The sequence below is a fragment of the Thamnophis elegans genome, chromosome 15, assembly GCF_009769535.1.
Source record: "Thamnophis elegans isolate rThaEle1 chromosome 15, rThaEle1.pri, whole genome shotgun sequence".
NCBI lineage: Eukaryota > Metazoa > Chordata > Lepidosauria > Squamata > Colubridae > Thamnophis > Thamnophis elegans.
The window spans coordinates 25849615-25872361 of record NC_045555.1 but is presented as its reverse complement, the minus strand read 5'-3'; the positions used below and the strand labels follow the sequence as shown (position 1 = coordinate 25872361).

At 42.3% G+C, this 22747-nt stretch overlaps 1 protein-coding gene across 1 annotated transcript in view; it reads right to left on the bottom strand.

Moving 5' to 3' along the window:
- GRID1 (glutamate ionotropic receptor delta type subunit 1) overlaps positions 1–22747 on the bottom strand; it is a 793636-nt gene that overhangs the window by 770137 nt on the left and 752 nt on the right. The window contains exon 2 of the mRNA XM_032231518.1: positions 20361–20516. Coding sequence (XP_032087409.1) covers positions 20361–20516 — 156 coding nt within the window. The remainder of the gene's footprint in view (positions 1–20360; positions 20517–22747) is intronic.

Sequence of the window (22747 nt, the reverse complement as noted above, 5' to 3'; positions counted from 1 at the left end):
GTAATGGGGATTTTACAGTATTCTTCCCCTAGAGTGGGGGGGGAATGGAGATTTTACAGTATTCTTCCCCTGGAGTGGGGGGGGAATGGAGATTTTACAGTAAAGTAGAAGGTTAATATAAATGTAAAGTTAAGCCGGACAAGAATGCCCCAACGCCTTATCCATTCCACAGGGGATTGAATACCTTATCTACCTGACTAGGTCTAGCCAAGAAATTGGTAAGATTATATCCTCATAAGGCAATCAAGATATCCTGTCACTAGGGTTAATGTATACAAGGCATACGTGACACAGGAAGAATGTGTATTTAGGAGAATGATCAATATCCTGCCTGATAAAGTATAAAAACCTGTAACAAACTGCCTTTCGGGGTTCAAATTCTGCTTGAACTATCGCTACTGAACCTTGCAATAAACCTTTCCCTTCGACAAAGAGCTGGTTTGGTCTCATTTCTGCAACAACAGTATCCTTCCCCTGGAGTGGAGAGGGAATGGAGATTTTACAGTATCTTTCCTCTGCCATGCTCACCAAGCCTCGCCCACCAAGCCATGCCACACCCACCAAGCCACGGCCACAGAACCGGTAGTAAAAAAAAATTTGAATCCCACCACTGCCCAGTTGGATGGGAAGAAATCCATCTATTGGGCATTTTACATCATTCACAGAAATGTCCATGTTGGATGCTGAACATCACCAAAAAGCTGATTTCTGATCTCTATGAATGAGTTTAAACAGTGAACCAAGACACCATATCAGTTTTCTTTTATTTCTTTTTCCTTTTGGTATCTGTGGTGCTACATGATCCCAGTCTATCTAATTAAACCAGCACTTTACAGCTAACATTTTCAGGTATCAGATTTTAGCCTCTTCTATCATCTGCTGTCAGAGCTTTTTAAATAGAAAAGGCTCAAGACTAAATTCCCAAAGAGATGCTCACCTGCCAACATTTTACATTATAATTAACTGTCATCTTGCCAGATTTCTGAGATGGATTTAATCTTGCATAATTTTTAATAACCTTTTTAGCCCCTGATAAAGTGAACCAAAGGTTTGCATACTTGAAATGTAGGTGTTAGTCCTGAGCAGATTTCTCCAACTATTTCCAGATTCGTAGACTCTTAAATTTTCAGGTGAGTCAAAGGTGCCATAAAGATTCAACTCTTTCCTTGGTTAAAAAAAAGGTTAAAAAAAAGCCATCAGTAAACTCCTCCATTAAAATTTCCAGAGATAGGTAGCAGAAAGCAGGTCTGACCCATGTTAATTGAACAAGAATAATAGTATTTCTTCCTTAGTTCCCAAAATCCAACAGTGTAGCTATTTTCTTGAAGCTACCAATGTAGATTGCACAAATTCTATATTCTTTTAAATGCAAATAGAATAGCAGAGTTGGAAGGGACCTTGGAGGTCTTCTAATCTTCAAAAAAATGGTTATCCTATCTCTTCTTAAAAACTTCCAATGTTGGCGAATTCACAACTTTTGAAGGCAAGTTATTCCATTAATTACCATATTTTTCAGAGTATAAGACACACCTTTTTCCCTCAAAAGAGAGGCTGAAAATCTGGGTGTGTCTTATACACTGAATACAGCATTTTTTTTTTGCCTCCTGCAACCCCACCCTCTTCACCAAAATGGCTGTGCATAGCTTGTAGGAGGCTTTCAGAGAGCTCCTGGGGGCTGGAGAGGGTAGAAAACATTCTGTTTTTGCTCAATTTTGCCCCCCCCCCACAGCCCCCAGGATCATTCTATAAGCTTCCTAATGCCCCCCCCCTTTTTTTTTACAAAAAACAGACCCGTTTTCATGAAAAAATGGGCTGGATTTTTTGCTTGTTTTTGCTCTCCCCCAGGAACACTCTACAAGCCTCCCAAGGGCTATTCATGCCTTTTTTTTGAAAAAAAAGCAGGCCCGTTTTTGCAAAAAACAGGCCATTTTTGGGAGATTTGCAATGTGCAAAAACTTTTTTAAAAAATTTGCCTCTTCAAAACGTTGGTGTGTCTTATACTCGGAAAAATACGGTAATTGTTCTAACTGTCAGGAAATTTCTCCTCAGTTTTAAGTTGCTTCTCTCCTAGATTAGCTTCTACCTATTGTTTCTTGTCCTACCCTAAGGTATAGAATAGCTTGACCCCCTCTTCTTTGTGGTAACCTCTGAGATATTGGAAGACTGCTATGATGTCTCCCCTAGTCCTTCTTTTCATTAAACTAGCCATGCCTAGTTCCCGCAACCGTTCTTCATATGTTTTAGCCTCCAGTCCCCTAATCATCTTTGTTGCTCTTCTCTGCACTCTTTCTAGAGTCTATTTGGAGACGTTCTGTTACTATATAGCAAGAAAGCAATAATTCTAATGGTGAAGTCTATTCTTCTCAGTTTTAAAATTTTATTAACTTTTTTTTAAAAAGACATAGCACAATTTTTTTAAGAATCTCATAGCAGTTCACCCTTAAAACCACCAGCAACAGTTACCTACAAAAATACATCATTAAGAATCCAAAAAGGAACCAACACATGGCCCACAATGCAGGAATTTGGGGTGATGGCATCTCTTACCCACCAATGTACAGGCTGTGTTTGTTTTGTGATGAGATGAAGAGTGTCACCACAAAGAATGAGAGACATCTTTTAGAGGTCATCCCTAAAGGACCACTTGATTTTGCTATCACCTTATCTCTACCTGTTTCTATATATAGCACTACTTTTATTATCGCAACACCAACATGGTTTGTGATCAAGATAACACAATTTGTTGACTAATCATGATAGGCTTAATATGGACCATTCAGGAAACAGAGAGGCCTATTTCCCTGCTACACCCTAACTGTGAAGGGATGAGGCTAAAAGGGACAATTCCATTGAGTTCCTGCTGTTCCTAATGGAAGGAAATTAATCTTACAGGTCAGGACAGATGAGAAAGAATTTAAGGCAGTCCTTTCAACAGAGGGATGGAATCAAGATCATGTGAAATGTTAATATTACTTTATAATGCCTTGGTAAGACTTCACTTGGAATACTGCATCCGGTTTTGGTCTCCACGATGTAAAAAGATGTGGAGACTCTAGGAAGCATGCAGAGAAGAGCAACAAAGATTGGGGGACTGGAGGCTAAAACATATGAAGAACCGGTAATAGAAATTTTGAGTAGTTTGGAGAAATACCACCTCTGACTGGCCCCAGGAATGGGATGGGAATGGAGATTTTGCAATATGCTCCCCCCAAGAGTGGGGAAGGAATGGAGATTTTGCAGTATCCTTCCTTTGCCATGCCCATCAAGCCACGCCCACAGAACCGGCAGTAAAAAAAATTGAACTTCACCACTGATTACATGGGCTTGTTCCTATAGTTTTCCTTGGCCATTGGCTTCTCCGGGAACTATTTTGCATCTCCCCATCCAACCTACAGTCTTCCTAGTGGCCTCCCCTCTAAGTCTGATCCAGCTTAACTTTTTAGAGTGAACCTCAGTGTGCCACCTCTTTTTTGTATTGTCCTATACTCCCTTTCCCCTTTGATTGTAAGCCGCCCTGAGTCCCCTCAGGGAAAAGGGCGGCCTATAAATGTGCAATAAATACAAAAAAATACAAATACACCTCACTGGCTAAAAACTAAAGTTAAGGATTTTAAAACATCTCCAAGTTCAAATACATGCCTCAAGGACAGCATTGGAACCCAAGAGCCCAAGATGTTTCACTTCCTTAATTTCCTCCCTTCAAGTTCCATTAGAAGAAAATTTAAAAAGAGGGATTTTTTTTTTTTAAAAAAGGAATTGCTAAAAGAATGACTCTGGATAAACTTGAGCGAAGGAAAACCTGGAAGATGTCAAGGCAACCCAAATTTTAAATTAATACTTCTGAGGCCTTCTTATTCCTAGTCGAAGATCATTAGCATTCCAATATCTTGGTGCATATTTAATTTCATTTTGACATAAAGGAAGAAGAGTCACAGAGATGATGGCAACTGAGAGTTTATGGGCAAAGGGGAACCAGGCTACACAAAAGGGTTCACTGAGGTGGAAAAAAACAAGGCTTCCCTGGGAAAATTAAGAGTTGAGCAGAGGGAGATTTGCCAGCTATTCAAAGCCCACCAGCTTAAATCTAGCATTTCAAGTAGAACAGTCAACATGATTCAAGAAGTCTGATTAAGCACAAGATATTACAAGTTCCCTTTGGGTAAGACTTGACGGTTCCCCAGGGAAAAATTCATGCCAGTTTTTTTTGTTTTGTTTTGGGGTGGTTTTTTTTTGGCAGTGGCATGGAAGTCATTTGCTATTGATGCCTTCAAGGCTGAGGCACTCTGTTAAAAAAGAACACAATTCAAATATCAGCTCCCTAACACACACACACACACAGACAGACAAAGAGAGGGAGGGAGGGAAGGAAAGAGAGAGGGAAGGAGGGAGGGAGAGAGAGAATATCTTCCACATTAAAGTTATATAAAAAAGAGCCTGGGTGGCACAGTGGTTAGAGTGCAGTACTGCAGGCTTCTTCTGCTGACTGCCTATTGTCTGCAATTTGGCAGTTCAAATCTCACCAGGCTCAAGGTGGACTCAGGCTTCTGTCCTTCCGAGGTGGGTAAAATTAGGACCCAGATTGTTGGGGGCAATGTGCTGATTCTGTAAACCGCTTAGAGAGGGCTATAAAAGCACTATGAAGTGGTATATATGTCTAAGTGCTATTACTATAAAAGAGGAGCTAGGGGAAAATAATGGTAGAGAAACCTTGAAAACTACAACCCTGAAATAGCTTGGATTTTTTTGGTCCTCGCACTTATGACCATTGCAGTGTCCCTCTGGTCAAAATTTTGGTGCTTCGCAGCCAGTGTGTACTTTATGACAGTTGCCGCATCACAGTTGCAACCTTCCCTGCCAGCTTCTGATGAGCAAAGTGGAATCTGGAATTGTTTAATGACTGCAGCAGAAAAAGGGGGGTCATAAAATTGGGTGTGACTCATTTAACAACCGCATCACCTGTTAATGATGTAACCTCTGGTCCCAGTTATTGTGGTAAGTTGAGGATTACCTGTCCATGAACACATCACTTTTTTTTTTAATTACAGCTGTTTTATGGTTGTCATTGTTACTGACATCTTAATGGGAAACGCATACAGTAAATCTTTCCAATAAACAATCAGTAAGTTTTCAAAACGGGCTTGGCTAATTAATCTTATCCCGTGTCTTCCTGTTGGGAAAGAGAGACAAGCACAGAAAAATGGAGCCACCCTTAGCAGATGAAAATCCATTCATGGAGCAAACAACAAGCTAAGCCAGTGATGGTGAACCTTTTTCGCCTCGAGTGCCAAAAGCATGCATGCACACATGTGCCCACCCCATAAGTTAATACCCCACTGTGCCATGACAGGGCAATGCCTTGTGTGCCTCAAAAATGGCTCTGCGTGCCACCTGTGGCATGTGTTCCATAGGTTTGCCATCATGGAGCTAAGCCAACCAAAAAGCAGCAATATTGATTTTCAAGACAATGGCCCTTTTAGCACTAAAACTGGAGCATGAGAACTTTTGCCTGTATAATACATGCTGTCTTCTACTCAAGTTGCTTTCCTTCAGAAGAGTTTGACTGCAACTGCCATCTGTTCTAGAAAAACAGAGGGGAAAATTTCCACAGCTATTCTCTTTGTGAGTCTCAAAACATGGCTCTACTGTCAAAAGGATATATTGCAAAGGAAACAAAGGCCTACTTAAAATACAATACAATACAATACAATAGCAGAGTTGGAAGGGACCTTGGAGGTCTTCTAGTCCAATCCCCTGCCTAGGCAGAAAACCCTATATCGTTTCATACAAATGGCTATACTTCAATGCTCTTATTCAATGAAAGACATTGGGTGGACTGTCTATCAGCCTAAGTCTTGTTAAAAGTAAGGTTCTACATTTAGGCAAGAAAAACAAAACACACAGGTACCATATAAGTGGGACCTTGCTCAATAGTAGTAACTGTGAGAGGGATCTTGGAGTCGTAGTGGACAACCATTTAAATATGAGCCAACAGTATGCAGCATCTACCAAAAAAGCCAACACAGTTTTAGGCTACATAAACAGAGGGATAAAAACAAGATCACACGACGTGTTAATGCCATTTTATAATGCCTTGGTAAGGACACACTTGGAATACTGCATCCAGTTTTGGTCGCCACCATGTAAAAAACATGTGGAGATTCTAGAAAAAGTGCAGAGAAGAGCAACAAAGATGATTAGGGGACTTAAACACATGAAGAACCATTGCAGGAACTGGGTATGTCTAGTTTAATGAAAAGAAGGACTAGGGGAGACATGATAGCAGTGTTCCAATATCTCAGAGGCTGCCACAAAGAAGAGGGAGTCAAGCTATTCTCCAAAGCATCTGAGGATAGAACAAGAAGCAATGGGTGGAAACTACTCAAGGAGAGAAGCAACTTAGAACTGAAATCTCTGACAGTTAGAACAATTAATCAGTGGAACAACCTGCCTCCAGAAGTTGTGAATGCTCCAACACTGGAAGTTTTTAAGATGTTGAATATACATTTGTCTGAAATGGTATGGGGTTCCCTGCCTAGGCAGGGAGTTGGACTAGAAGACCTCCAAGGTCCCTTCCAACTCTGTTATTCTATTCTATTCTTATTTAGACTCAACCATGAGCAATCTGAAAAGATCTGTACTCTACCATTCATTCCCTATAATCAAAGCCAGAAGCAGTGTTAAGTTGTTAATTTGCCAGACAATGGACTTTTCCATCTCTGATGCAGGTTCTATCACTGCTCCTAAAGGGGGGGAGGACCCAAGCACTGAACATGCTGATCTTCAAAAAAAAATACTAATAGTAATTGCAGTACTCAAGTATATGGACCTTGGGAAGAAGGCGGGGCTTAGCAGTGAGAAGATGGAGTTTCAGGCTACTCCTGAAATTCCTCTATACCGAAGGATTTTTGGACGGGTTCTTTGAACTCTAGCTGTCCCGGAGACGACAGTGAAGGTGAGGAGAGACCCAGGACCTCAGAGACACCCGCAAGTCTCTGGGGGGGGGGGTATTAACTCCTCGTGCCAATTCCTTTCTGGATTAGCTGCGTGCTAACTGAAACTGCAGGTTGCCCCTAAGAATGGTAGAAGTGATGTCATCTGGTAAGCTGATTTTATTATCCAAGAGAGACTGTTCGCGTTAAAAACTTAAGCTAACCTAAACCAAAGAATAGGAAAATTTAGCGGCGAATTGGCTTTTTTTAATGGATTTATGGCTGGTGGTTACTTTACTTCTTAAATGCTTCAAGAAACTCCTCGACATCCTCCCCCCTCTGACTCTCCCTAAGTGGACCGTAAAATTTATTTTCTACTAATTAGCCCGTCACGATTCGACATTTTTATTACTTTATTACTTGGCTCTGTTTACGATCAGATAAGATTGCACAGCCTGCAAGAGAATAAGAAAAGTGCTTCGAAGTCTGTGGAAAAAAAAAAAAGAGAGAGCTTGCAATTTTTAACTGCGACACATCATGGCGTCTCAAAATACCTCTAAGATTTCATTTCAGATTCTTTTTTCCGCTTGTAGAGGGCTTTTTGACTCTTATCAAAGGCTGGAAAGAAAATTGGATCATCTGATTTTAAAATATGAAGTAAAAACTGAGATCGTTGAATGTTTAAATGTTCCTGAAATACAAATGGAAAATGTGAGAAATGGTGTCTGGTCTATCTCAGAGGAAGAAAGGAGGGGGGGAGCTATAAAGAAGACTCATTTAAAGAGACAGAGTGCAGGAGGAATGGAAAATCCACCCTTGAGAATCAAAGTTAATTTGGAAAATTTTACAAGCCCAGGACAACATTATTATTTCATCACTGACATTCAGAGTCCAAAGGTGCGAAAATATCTTTGTCTGGATTTGCTTATGAAAACATTTGGTAAATTTATCCAACGCGTGGCAATTGGTTTGAGAAGATTTTGCTATTGGAGAGACACTGGCTGACAGATGGACACTGGAGAGATGGACACTGGAGAGATGGACACAGATGGACACTGGAGAGACATTGGCTGACAGATGGAAGAACGTAATTTAAAATTAGCTAAATCTGATTACCTTAATGTGTAATAGATATAGCTTAATAATGACTGATATGGATAGTAATATATATAATTTGGAACTGGCTGATAGATTGAAGAATACAATTGAAAACTAGCTAAACCTAATTGCTTTTTTTTGTAACAGATATAGTTGAATAATAATTGATATTGATAGTAATGTATATAATGTGGAGTTGATATGATAACTATCAATTGGATATGAGAAAACATCTTTAGATTATACATAAAGAGTATTAACTACAATAATTATCACTATTAAAAAAACTAAATAAAATACATACAATCAAATGTTAATCAATACTGGGAAAATGTTATGATATATGATATAATTAAATATTATGGATGTCCAGCTAAAATAGGACATGAGGATTTGATGATAATAGAGGATTCTACAAATAAGTAAATGAATTGTCAGCATGTGTTATGGATTAATTCTTTAGCATAGCTAAGGATGAAGGATGTTTAAATAACCATAGGTAATTAAAACTGGAGGTATAATGATGTTGATATGGTAAATATCCGAGTTAAGATATTTGAATTAATATGAGCTAATGGAAGAGAAGCACCAAAGCATGTTGTAACCAGTTGATATACTTCTTTTTTTTATATAATAGACACCTGTGTTTTGTTTTGTTTTCCTGCCTTGTCTCTTGTCGTTTTTGTCTTTTTTTGTATTATTTTTATTTTTTAATTTTTATTTTAATTTTTATTTTTTATTTGCCCTTTTTTTTATTCTTTCTTTTCCCACCGGTGTGGGTAGGTATTGTTCAAGATTATTACTTTTATTAATATTTCTAAATAATAATTACAGTTAAATGAAAATGGATATATAATAATGCTTGAGTTAATATGAGTTATGTTGGTTGACTGTGGAGGAGATGTACCAAAACTTATCTGTAATTGATCGACACATTTTCTACAGATGTAAAGAAAGATGCTGTACCTGTTTTAAATTAAAATTAAAAAACATTTATTAAAAAAAAAAGTATATGGACCTTGGACTTCGTAAAAAAGAAATAAAACCCAGACGCACTTGCAGCTCTGCTTATTGTGTCAGATTAGTTTATATAATTATGATGGTCACTTTCATAAGAATACATGGCTAGGAATAGGCTCTAGTCAATTTTCTCTCGTCAGTCAATTTTCCCAGATTCTTACGAAGAGTAATAAGATGGGGCTGTAGAACTGTGATGAAATTAAAATGGAGATAGTACATTTGGTACTTTTGAAATGTTAAATTGCTTCACAAGTCTATCATGTGCTATCAAACTCAATGTGGAAATCAGCACTGAAACCAATCCAAAGATACCCTTTCAGGCAAAGGGAAATCTCTGTCTTCTTAGTCCAAAGCACGAGATAAAAGTACATAAATCTTGCCCTCTAAATATGGGAGATCTATGCAGGTCTTTTCTATAATCTCATGACAAACATGCACATTCAGTGAAGGACAAAGGTAGGACAACTTATCACTCATAAGACATCATGGTGGTTTGTGATGAACAAGCATGATTAGTGGTTTGGTCCATTCTATGGCCTAAATCCCAGTAGTATCTTAAGATGTATATTCACAAGACCCTTTTCATTGGTTCCTGCTTGTTGACCAACCTACATCAATTACAGAACATATTTTGTTCTTGTATCACTAGATCCAACACAGGTTGCAAAAAGGGACCAATAGTGGAGATCATATAGTTCGGAGTGTTGAACTGTGGAGTTTGTGATCTTCACCAATCTTGGCTGGTTTCCTACAGATGTTTCATTCCCAGAGGAGAGAGGAAGGAGGTGCTCTGGTAAATAAACCTTCTCCCTGAAGATGTTACCAAAACTGGTAATTAAATGTCTACACAAAAACAACCAAGTTCAGAGAACACCAAAAACCCAGGAAAAGGGTCCATACTGGTGTCTTCCTTAGGTTATTTCTCTATAAAAATGCCTTCTCCAAAAATCAGGGAATTGTTCCCCTTAGCAGCTAAAATGTTCATATTCAGATACACAATTTCATAACTTGGGTTATTTTAGATAATATGGAATCTAAATTTTTAGAAAATTCAGAAAGTAGCTCAAGGTCTGTGTATAGAAATCGTACTTCCCGAAAGGAAGATTTTCTGAATTTAAGTCAACAGCCTTCAAAAGAAAAAGAAAAACTCACTTGCTTCCATCAATGTATTTTCTGCAAATCAAAAATGACCTTCACATTTTCAAGGTAAATTATTTGTGGAGAAGGGTGGAATTACCTTCTTTGCGGCCTGAACTCAAGGATATATATAGTCAGATAAAACACATTTGTACATGGAGGGGAAATTCTCTGAGCCTCCGGAAATGTTTCTCTATGGCCCCAAATTTGGTGAGTCAAGGGACTCCTGTTAGATCAGGAGAACAGAAAGTTCCCATATGTAAGCTTTTACATGACTGTAAGCACTTAGAGCATTGAATTCCTATGTAAGCTTAAATAGTATAATAATGGGACAGAGTGGATTGACTGAAGATCCTTTGGAGAAAATACAGCAGATAATTTCATGTAATTATCTAAATCAAAGACTCCCTTGGAGGTCTTGGTGAAGAGTCTAACCTGGTTGGCTCAGATATTTCAATCTCCATGTCCTCTCCAATAAGAAAAGGGAAGCTCAGAATATGACTTTTCCAGCCCTGGAGATAGAGATCCCTCTGCTTTCCTGCAAGGTTGAGCACTGAGAAGAATAAGATTCATTATGTCCATGCTTGTCTTGTCAACTTGCCCATACCTATCTACCCCATGGCTTGAATGAAAGATCAATCAAAGCTAATTGTTGATATGAAAAATGTCCATGTAAGGCATTTAACCTACAACATACCGCAGCTTCCCCAAGATTTGAGAAGGATGCATTGGCACTTATTCCTGTATAACAATTGTCTCAGGGAAAATATGCACAGGGCTCTAATCTGCAAGATAAACATTGGGTAATTTTTCCAGTTGAAGAGCTTCTGCTACCAAGAATTTCAATCATCCTTCCTATTGAATGATCCTTCAACCTTCAGTTGATTTGACACCAACAGATATTGAATGATGGTTTCATTGGCTTCAGTTTCCACACATTAAAAAAAAAACAGTTATTTTTTCTAGCAACTGGTATCTGTAAATATTGTCTCCATAACTTCATGGGAATAGGAAATATCCTGCTAATTATTAGCTCATAAGCCTCCCCCAGTCACCCCCCCCCCAAAAAAGAGGAGAATCACATACTAGGTATTTTTATTAGGAACAAGCAGGCTTTAGAGAAAATCTATGACCAAATGTGAATATTACAACATATGGTTGAAAGCTGTACAATAAATGGAATTTATAACATTTAAATCTCTCTTTGATTCAATCTCCAAAGATATGTTATGGAATATATATCATCATATATAAAAATCTGTTTCTACATAGGTAGAAGCTTTGAGTTCATCAGAACAGTTCATAAATTGTACCTCAATTCAGAAAGATGTTCCACAGAACTCTCTATTAGCCTTCTTACTTTTTCACTCTTATATTTACTTCTGGATCATCTAAGGCAGCTGGGAAAAGTTTATCAACACTACTGTGTTTCTCCAAAAATAAGACAGGGTCTTATTTTCTTTTGATCCCTGAAATAAGTGCTTGGCCTTATTTTCTGAGAGGTCTTATTATTTTTGGGGTGCAGGAGGCGGCAAGCGTGGTCACCTCATTGCTGCTACTGTGTTGCAATATTTTTGGGGAGGGCTTATTTTCAGATGAGGGCTTATTTTAGTGCATGCGCTCAAAAGCCCAATTGGGCTTATTATCTGGGGAGGTCTTATTTTCGGGAAAACAGGGTACTTTAAGCCGATGATGCTGTATTTTTTATCACAAACTCCAATTGGCCTCAGGAAAGCACAGAAAAACTTAGTCAGTACCACACTGATGATAATCACCCTCAGATTGTCAGAAGATGAAATCTAGCATGTTAGTGAAAATACCCAGGATCAGTAATGGTATTACATAGGGCAATACCACGGAACAAGTTAAATGTTTTAAATATTTGGAGAGTGCATTCTGTGCATGGAGGGGATCCAAGATGAACATCCAGTTAGAATTGAGCAAATATTTGAAGCTTCTTCCACTTTGAAAGATGCAAGTTACCCTCAACTAATTGGAGAAAAAATCTTTGGCACACTTTTTATGTGAAGCTCCATTAGGTTTACACCAAATTATTCTTCTGTAGCAACAGGGCAACCCACATTTCTGAGGGCAACACTCCGGAGCCTCAAGTCCCACTCCAAATTCGTCTTCTAGTTGAACATTTGATTTATCCAAGGTGGCTTACTCAAGGTATGGGTGGGGTTTTTGGGGGTGGGGTGAGTCTTAATCATTGCTTAAGAACCAACTTCTGTGTAAATAGGCCTGAGTCTGCTACTAATACTTGATAACTTTCATTCAGCATTCAAGATGAATTTGTTGGATCAACTGCAGAATCTGGGCCTCTGTCCAGAATGTTTGCAGCCTATGGACTAGAATAATAATAGAATTCTTCTTAAGCATTCCTGAATATTGAACAGCAAAATGAGATCAGTCTTTAACAGTTTTAAATGAGAAGGAATCTGGATTTGCAGACAGCTACCATGTTTCCCTGAAAATAAGATAGGGTCTTATTTTCTTTTGATACCCGAAATAAACGCTTGGCCTTATTTTATTATTATTTTGAGGTGCAGGAGGTGGCAAGCGTGGTCACCACATGGCTGCTGCTATGTTGCAATATTTTCGGGGAGGGCTTCTTTTCAGGGGAGGGCTTATTTTAGCGCATGCCGTCAAAAGCCTGATTGGGCTTATTATCCAGGGAGGGCTTATTTTCAGGGAAACAGAGTATATCTCTGAAGACCATCTCAGAGCCCTTTCTCACTGTCACTTTAATGTTCTCCCTTGTCTTCTCCAGGAAAGCAGGTTTACCAGAACCCTTAATGGGTGTTTGTAGGTCTTTGTAGCGCAACAGTAGCCAAAACAATGGAATAAATTCTATTGCACTGTCAATTTTGTTGGCGTTGAGGAAATACACCTACTGTGTCCTTCTAATAAACTTGCCAAGTAACCCAGATTAATCCTTCTCACCTATTTACTTGCAAAAAGACAACTAGTGGCCTGCCTATGAAGTAACAAAATTTGTTCAGCAAAATCAGTCTTTGGCACAGGAGTTTGAGGTAAAACCCTAACAATTTAAAAATCTGCTCATAATCCTGTCATAATCTGCTCAACAGTATATCATGGAAATACCAGAAGCAGCTTTGATGGCAAACACTGTAGTCATTTACCTTGAAGTCAACTCTGGGAGTTCAATGGGGTTTAATTCTGAGCAGACATCTAGACGATTTAACATGCTTTCCCAAAAAGGACTATTGAGTCACTAATTCAGACACATCAAAGCAAGGACAAGGACAAAATGAAAGCACTGCAGATGTCTTCACTGTGGTGGCCCTTTAACAAGTCTGAGTTGGAGCTCAGAAGTCACCAGGTGGTAAAAACAATCATTCCCCTCTTGAATATCAGTTTTAATGGCACCATCCTGGTTAGCAAAACAACCAGATATCATCAGTTCTCAAGGAAGAAGGGAAAGCTTTCCGCTGTTCCTGGCAGGTGCTTGGGAAATATTAGACAAATAAAACAGATTAAAAATATGAGTGATATATGCAACCATATGTTCCTTCCAGAGAGAAAAGTCTGGATGCAGCATAATATGCCCCAATGAATAAGCATGAAACCAACAGTTAAACATCAACATCTCCAGGGGAAAGGAAATGATTAAGTGTCTTACCAATGCAAACTTATTTGGGAGTAAAGGCAGAGAGGTTTGCTTCTGAGCTAGAAAGATGCTGGAATGATTAAACCATGTCTTAAAAACACATCTTGGAAGATTTCATCTTGCAGAGCAATACACTAAAACCAGCTGAAAATTAAAAGAAGGCATTTTGGGTCTTTCGTAATGTGAGCGATGTGCTTTTTAAAATACTCAACTAGTCCTTGACCCACAATATAACTCGATTGTTTTTCAGCTATGCCAAAAGACTCATTGGCATTCCTCAGGAATCCATCTGTGCCTTGCCAAATGAAAACGATGGACAAATATTTCTGGAAGAAATCTTCACGAACAACAAACTGCAGAAGAGTCATAACTGACTTTCGAATACATGTGAAGCAGGAGCTAATCACGATTAAGGTAGCCCTCCAGCAAATGTGCCCCAAACAATTCAAAACATTTTTAATCAACATCCAAGCTCTCCCTGTTTTGCTTTGTTTTTAATATTGATCTACAAAATGAAGCTGATGTGGGGAAGGAATTAATCCTTCCCCTGCCTTTGGCTCCTTAAACCAATTCTTCATTCCCCTGCAGAGAATGAAAAACCAATATAAAAGGAAACTGGAATAGCTTCTACTAAAGCAGGTCCTGCTTCTAACTAAAGTTTACTTGGAGGATTGATTTGGCCCAGGGGTCGGCAATCTGTGGCTCTGGAGCCGCATGTGGCTCTTTCATCCCTCTGCTGTGGCTCCCTGTTGCTGGTCGGCTCCACAATGGATAGGGCTTTCAGTTAGGACAGGTAGAGGAAAAAGGATGCCACCCTAGGAGGAGACTCTATGGTGCGGAAACCGGACATCGGGTCAGGTCCAGAATTGAACAGAGGGCTCCTGGTTAGGACCTTTGTGGCTCTTTTAGTGTTTAAGGTTGCCGACCCCTGGTTTAGCCTCATGTTCCAACCAGTCATAGGATTTAGGTAAGCCACTCCGTGGTTACAACCAAAACAAACCCTGGCTCTAAAGATAGGATACATGTAGGATCTATTCATAAATGATCGCAGTTCTGAGTTCAGAGCATGCAGGAAGGCTAATGACAAGTGAATCAGCAAGATGAGATTCCAAAGAGCTGGCATGTCAGAACACATCCCAGAATTTCAAGAGTTCAGTAGGAGAAAATCCATACTAATTAACAAAAGCTTCATTCATTCTCGTCTCAGTATGGTTTAAGCATGCACACGCAGGTTTTGTCTGTGGATACATTTAAAATACTTCCTTGATACCAAAAGGGCTTTCCGACAGAGGCATTTGTAGGCAAGTCCATTTCTTCAAATGCATAAAGCAGAGAGTGAACATGATGAATTCTCTGTGTGTTTGCTCTAGACTTCTGGGAGGTGAGAAAGATCATTTTGCAGAGAGAGAGAGAGAATGAGAATTGGAGTTCCAAATGCAAGCAATGTCAGCTGAACTGAATGACAGTTGAGGGCCTGCAGAAGAGAAATCTGCAGAACAGCCATCCTGAATATAGGACAACCCTCCACATTTCCTTTAGCCATGCTGGCTGGGTCTTCTGGAACCAGCAGTCCCAGGGTAGAACTGCTGGAACACTTTCCAGAACTTCCAAAGACATACTATTAAACACCCAGAGTTACCGTGTGGCAAGATCTAAATTGTACAAATAAATAAAAGATAAATAAAGAAATCAGGAACCACCAAACACAAGTAGCCTTAATGCACTTCAGAATCAACAATACCAAGCAACAACAGGGATCTACTGAGGACTTTCTGACTCTTACCATAGATCATAGATCATACCCTAGATCTCTGCTTAGATCAACTCCACCATCTCTTGTAAATTATCTCCCTTCTCTATTTTCCAAACAGGTACCCACTCCACCTAGAGGTAGAAGCCATAGCACTCCCTAAGCATCAACAACTTATGGGAAGAGCCCACACACAGACATCTACCACGTTAAGAGATATCCATTGAGTTTCAGATCACAAATGCTTCCATTATTATGGGCATGGGGTGTGGTCTGATGTTGCTTAGAAGGACACCAGGACTGGGAAGCTTAAAGAACCCCTCAAAGGTTTATTACAGGAGCTGAAGCCAAGGACTCCTTTGCAAGCTCAGTAGACTCATGACTACCACTTCTATTTCTTTTGACAGTTCTTCATTCATTAGGGGAGGAGAACTCCAACACCATTAATATAATGGATGGAAAGAATGACAGAACTATGGTCTGGTTTGTGATGGATCATGCTGTCATCCCTCTGTACAACAACAGGAAAGAAACCAGAAGGAAAATGGAACTGACAGAGACAGTTGCCTCCCATCCATGGAAAAAGAAACCAGGATAAAGCAACTCTTTGTCCTCTCAACTAAGCATTGGGTTCAAACTTTGATCATCTTTGGGTCTGCGGAACATCCTTTCATAGTCCTATCACACATCCTTCTATAAAATGTGTGTATGTGTTCCAGCATAACTCTGGAATGCCTCAAGCAATTTCAACCAAACTTGGTACACAGATGACTTATTCTCTGGAAACAAATACTGTGGGGGTAAGACACCCCTAACACCCCCCAGGTTGTGTATTCTGTTATGACACAGCCTGTTGTGCCTTCAAATGGATTCTACTATACCTCCATAAAATCGCTTCTACTGTACAGCGCAGCAGAGTCGCCATGGTAATGGCTTCACAGTACTTCACAAGGGGGCTCCCTCTGGTAAGGGGGAAAATCCAACATTAGAAATTATGTTTGGTCCCGACATTTCCTCCCTATAAATAAATACCCAGACAACGCCGGGTTATCAGCTAGTAGCCCCTAAAAACAGAACCAAGAAATGTATGCCCAAGAAATTTCTTCTCTTCTTAAAAAAGTAGCATTTGCCCAACCTGCCATCTGTTCTTCAGCTGCAAAGCTTCCATTCAAGGAGAGAGTCTACATTTAGAGGTCCATCACCCATGAGTGGACAGTTTAAAACAACACTTATGAGGGCCCTTGGAAAATTTTTGAAAAGCCTAATGAAGTATCCCAGAACAGATTAAGGAGGTGGTCTCAGATCTTTCTTTTCTGTAGGCTTTGCATAGTCTGCCTCCTGCTCTAGCTAATAGCTTCTCCCTCTGATGGAGAAAGAAAACAACATAATTAAATGTATATAATTATGTGCCAAAGCGAACACTGAAGCTCCCATGCGTTTGATACGTGTTCTGCTTATTTTAAATCCCAGGGAGGAGAGAATGGAAGAGGGGCTATGGGAAGGCTGCTAAAGGAAAAAAGAGAGAAGATGCTTCGGGAAATGTTCATTTAACTACCCAAACACTAAATATAGGAACAAATATTCTGCTACAAGCTACGGAGACTTCCCTAGCTGAATGAGCCCTCTCTGCAATACAAGATTTGGTCAATAATCCACCCTGCTATGGTCACCTTCCTTAATGCAAAGGAAAGCTCTGTTTCCACCCCGCCTTTTAACCAGGGGTCACCGAACTTGGTAACTTTAAGACTTGTGGACTTCAACAACAATTCTGGGAGTTGAAATCCACAAGTCTTAAAGTTGCCAAGTTTGAAGATCTCTGCTTTTAACCATCATGCTCAATGGAAAAATAAAGAAAATCCAAAAAATATTTTGCAACATCCTTCTCATCCTTTAAAAAAACCCATAGTACTCACATTCCCCATAATGACTGCATATTTGGAGGTGGGGGACAAAAGATCCCCAAGTTATTATCATGGTGGTCAAATGCAGGAGGCTTTATCTGAGGTACCAAGAGGCTTCCAAGAATGGTTCATGAATGCTCTTGACCTAGAGAGCCCTTATTGGCTTGGCCTTGGTTACCCAGATTGCTAAAGTTTCACCTGCATCAGATGAACCTAACCCATCCAGTAGTTCAGCTCAGTTAAAAGTTGTTGGGATCCAAAGGGAAGGAACAACAACAGCACATGTTCCTATGTTCTGGCAGTCTCCATCAAACGGTGGGTGCTCTCTCTAACAATGATCCAGAATCCCCTGAAGGTCAACTGTTTTCTCAGATTTAATTTAAAAAAAATGTAAATAATGCACCTTTATTAAATAAGGTTTCCTGTTTCAACTGAATCAATTTGGTCAACCACTAGAAGGTGCCAGAGGGTTACGCTGTGGTACCTCCCCCTTTCCCTCTAGTGATCACTTCACTTTTTGCAGCTCAGAACTTGTATTCCTATGAAGATAGCTAAGCATGTGAGAACCTATCTTGAAATACTACACCTTCATTAAAAAATAACTAAATGAATCTTGGCTAAATTGGGTTAAACCAGGAACAATCCATTCAAACATACATTAATTTTGACATGGGAGCCTACTTCCACCTCACCTCATATATTTTTCCCTATGCATCATACCTTGATGAATCATTCTTAGGAGAAAATAATAACATTGCCAAGACATATAAGTAGCCTTCTTTTTCTACAGTAATTCCTTCAGAAATTCACTGCAGCTGGAAGAATGCAGGTGATAATCAATCTTGACTTATTCATCAAACTTTGCTGTAATGAAGAAGCCTTCCGTTTGTAAAAGCGAGCCAATTAATTTAGGATTGTTTTCTATTGTAAAAAATCTAATTTGAAACCATTTATCTAGGCAGTATCTATGCAGCTACTTGTCAGCTCCTGTAAATCTGAGAAGAGTTTGCAACCAATCATTTGCGTGGGGTATTTAATCCATTTTAAATCGGCATGGAATTATGGAGCGCTTTTGATTAAGTAATAACAGGCACCGCAATGACAATAAATTGGCACTTAACACTTTTATTTCCTTCTTCTTACATCTCCTAAGGTTGCCAATGGATCAGGGCTGCTTGTCCTACCATCTCATATCCATTTGTGGTCGGGTATAGGGCAATTACATCTACTGTGGGTTATCTTTTTTAATTTCTGCCACTCCACAGAGAGATGGCTATTATGTAAGCAGAAAAATGTCTAGAGCAGGAGTCCCCAAACTTGGCAACTTTAAGCCTTGTGGGCTTCAACTCCCAGAATTCTCCAGCCAGCTCTGGAGTTGTCAAGTTGCCAAGTTTGAAGACCTCTAGTCTAGATCGTTCATACACATAAAACCTTGCAAATCAAGGCCAAGAAAAATGGGTTTGCAGCTTGCTTCTTCCTCGCCCATCTGCAAATACAGGCGTATACCTCTCTTTCTAAAGCTGCTGCCCCTTTCTTTCATCCTCTGTGCCTTTTTTTTAATCCAACCACCAGAACACCCTCTTCTAGGTGCCTGTTCTCAGAACAAAGCACCCTGTTCATCCACCCTCCATCAGAAGCACATCCGGGGTAGGGAGAAGAGTCACCCCTGAAACAGTCTTCCTTTGTATGGAAGTCTCCCTTGGGTTTTCTCTCTTCGTCTTGCCAATAGAAAGACAGATTGACAGATCCACAAAGCAAGACAGTGATCGGAGGACACAGAGCTGTAGAGGGGGCTTCCCGCCCCATAGAACACACTTTCCAAATCATATATCCATTGGCCATTGAAAATACGAGACACCATGTTGCAGAAGACACATCCGATGGGAGTGGGCACAAGAGGGTCAAATGCCCCAGACCACAACAAAGCTTCCCCTTCCTCACTTTGTTGGACCCATGTCCAAAACAGGAACCAATATAACAATCACAAACCTTTCTGGAGTCAACCAACTAGAGGGAATCATTGCGTTGTTCACTTTCTCTCTTGCAGACCAACTTTCTCTCTTGCAGATCAAGCCCTGTCTCTTCTATCCAGATGCCAACCAGGCAGTTCCCATCTGCCAGGTCACCCTCAACTTTCATTGCAAGGAAGCCCCTCGTGGGAAAATGGGAGTGCCAATAGTGCCCCTTCCTGAACGACCTGATAACAAGCCCACCAGGAGCAGGTACAAACCACCTTCTCAAGAGTCCAAACAAATTTGCTTCGCATTTTCCCTGGCCAGATGTCCAAAGCAAGGGCTCTCTCGTTCATTCCTTCCTTCACTTCCCTCTTTTTGGTCGATGACCCCCTCCCCCCAACACCTGGGGGCCGCTGGAGCATTCCCACGCTCTTACTACTGATCTCTCTCTCCGTGGGGCATATAACCGGGCAGAGAAAGACAAGAGCTGCGGCGCAGCGGGGCATCGCATGGCTACGAGGCCGGGGCTCCTCTCGCTTCCCCTAGGGTGGCAAACCCACCAGGCCACTGGCATACCCCCGTGGGTCAGCCATTCGGCCACGCAGGCGATGCGCAAGAGCCCAGCGCCTCCCACCACCACCACCACCCCAGCTTCTCTGCCATCTCCGCTCTCCTTTCTTGGGCAAACAGCGCCCACCTTCGGCCGAAAAGGAACTTTCCAGGCGCAAAACCCCCGGCCGACATTCTAACCGGCCGCGCAAGGCGGGCGACGCGGGCTGGGTTGCCGCAGGAAGAAAACCCGCTGCGAGGAGACCACCGAAGCGCTAAGTGGCAGCGGCGGGGAGACGAACAGGGGCGGGGCGGGGAGACCCGTCCAGGGCTCCCTCCCGGAGGCAGAGGCGGAGCGCGGATGGTGCTTTGCGCAGCGGCGCTTACCTTCCTGCACGGCGTGAAAAGGGTTGTTGGCTTCGATCAGCTTGATGGTGTAAGTGATCTTCTCGCTCTGCAGGATGTCATCGTTCAGGCTGAGGTCGGCCACCGCCTGCTTAAAGATCTCGTCGTCCTTGGCCGCGTTGCCTTCGAAGATCGCACCTGTTTGGGGCGGAGTGGTGATCCAGGGAAAGAGTAAAGTCCTGATCACTATGAGCAACTTGTGATGGGGATCAGGGGATCCACCTCCCCTCCTCCCTCGGATTTCCTTCCCTTCTCGGAAGTAGACCCGGCTTTCACCTACTTTTCCTAAGTGGCCGATCCCCACTTATGCCCCTTTCCCCCCTAGAAATGACACTCGCTCAGTTGTCCTACCTTGAGACCTCCCATCAGGCTAAGATTTGACTTTCTGCAGTTACGACTTCTTAGGAACTTGTCAGCCCTGGCAGAGACTAAGGGGCCGTGTGAACCCCGGGCCTGGGTCGCTGATCACATACCGATCTAGGAATCTCCAACCAAGCTTGAGATCACCCTTGTTGGCAGCGTTTAATTTCCCCCTCTCTCGCCAACTCAACCTATGGGATAGATGTCTGTCAATACAGACCTTGAGTTGATTCAGCAACCAGGTTAAAAATACTGGGTGGCTTCGGGCAGCTTTTTGTGAGGCCAGACTATAGTAGATCCAGTTCTTAAACCATGGTTAACAGAACCACGGGGACCAGATAAGGGTTGCAAAGTCCGAACAGCCCACAGGGTGGCAGCAAAGAGCTGCAGTAACCCCCAGCGTGGCTGCCGCCTAGCAATTATCCTGGGACTTACAGCTTTGGGCCAGGTTTCCAGGAGGTTGTGGGTTTTGTTTTTTTTCGTGGAAGCTTGGGTTGGCATCTAACCTCGGGTCTCTCCTGAGGGTGGGGCACAGCAGAGATGGTCCCCTTGGTTGGGAAGAAGGGCGGAGAGATGATATCCCGCAGGACCCTCCTGATGCTTTGGATCCCATCTCCCACAATTCCCAGAAAGGGCCCCCAGGTGGGAGAAAGCGGAGCTGGGGAATGAAGTTGGCGGTGAATGAAAGCGATTCGAGCGGAGACCAGCGGCTCTTTGCGGGAACGGGGGGAGTGCAAAGAGCGCTTTTCTCAAAGTTTCCTGCTCGGGGAGAGGAAAGAGAGGAGGAGGAGGAGGAGGACGCGCGCCTGAAATTCAGAGCGATGCCCTTCGCATCCCCGCCCGGCCAACCGCAGCTACAGTCTGAACGCAGCTCCTGGGGTGCCTGCTTGAGCCTTTCTTCGGGGAGGGATGGGAGAGAGAGGCACGATGCTTCCTCGGGGATCTTTCGGGGTCTCGCCCTCTGAGATCCCCAGGTTTTGAGGAACCACCTTTTCCCCCCTCTCCGGTTTTTATTTCTGGAATGACCACCCTCACCCTGACACGGTGGGCGAGATTCTCTCCCCCTCCTCGCTCTCCCTTCCAGCTTCTTCGGCCTCCGGGAGAAAGCAAGAGAGGTGTGGCGGAGGAAACCTACCCGGGACTCTATCCTTCCTCTGAACGGGACCCGTGCAAAACTCCACCTCACGGCGACCATTCGATGGCAGCAAAACCTTACAAGGCCCCGCGCCTCTCTGCTGCCCCGTACTGGACCGCCGGAGAGCTGCAGCCCAAGTCAAAAGACAAAGGCAAACGCTCCTCCTTGCTTCTCCTCCCTCCCCGTTCTCCCGGCCCTTAAGGTTGGCCTCCGGTCCTACACTGGGAGCCGATTGCCCTGGAGGTTTCGTTGCCAGCCACCCTCGGAGTGGCGAATTTGGGGGATCCGCCCTAATCGCAAACTGCCCAAGGCTTCTGTCCCTCTGAAGCAAGCGGGAGCCTGACTGGGCTTTTCCTTGCGCGGAGCCATCAAGGGGAGGTTTTGAGCCACGCCGAGAGTCCGGAGCTGGGAGTTTTTCTACGGCTAACACCCACGCCTCCCACTTTCTGCTGATGCGGAGAGGAGTCTCCTGCGTGCCCCGCGGACGTCCGGTGCTCGGGCAGTCCGTTCCTTGGGGCGAAGCGCATCAATCTTGGGGCTTTATTTTAATGTCAACAGTTCGCTTTGGACTCCCTTGGTCTTGGCGCCTCGCAATTCTCTCCAACGCTTCATTTAAGGACAAGGCGCCTTCCTTCGTCACAACAACCCTGCGAAGTAGGTGGGCTGAGAGGGAACGACCATCCAGCGCGCTTTCGTGGTCCAGGATGGGCTTGACGCCGCAATCCTCATCCGGCCACAGCATCCCCTTTATTTTCTGATGGATGCGGGATAATGAAACGCCTTTTTCCCGAGGGACACGGGGGTCTCAGCACAACCACCCTGAGAGGTAGGCTGGGCTGATTGGCCCAACGTCATCCCTGGCGCTCCTCTGACT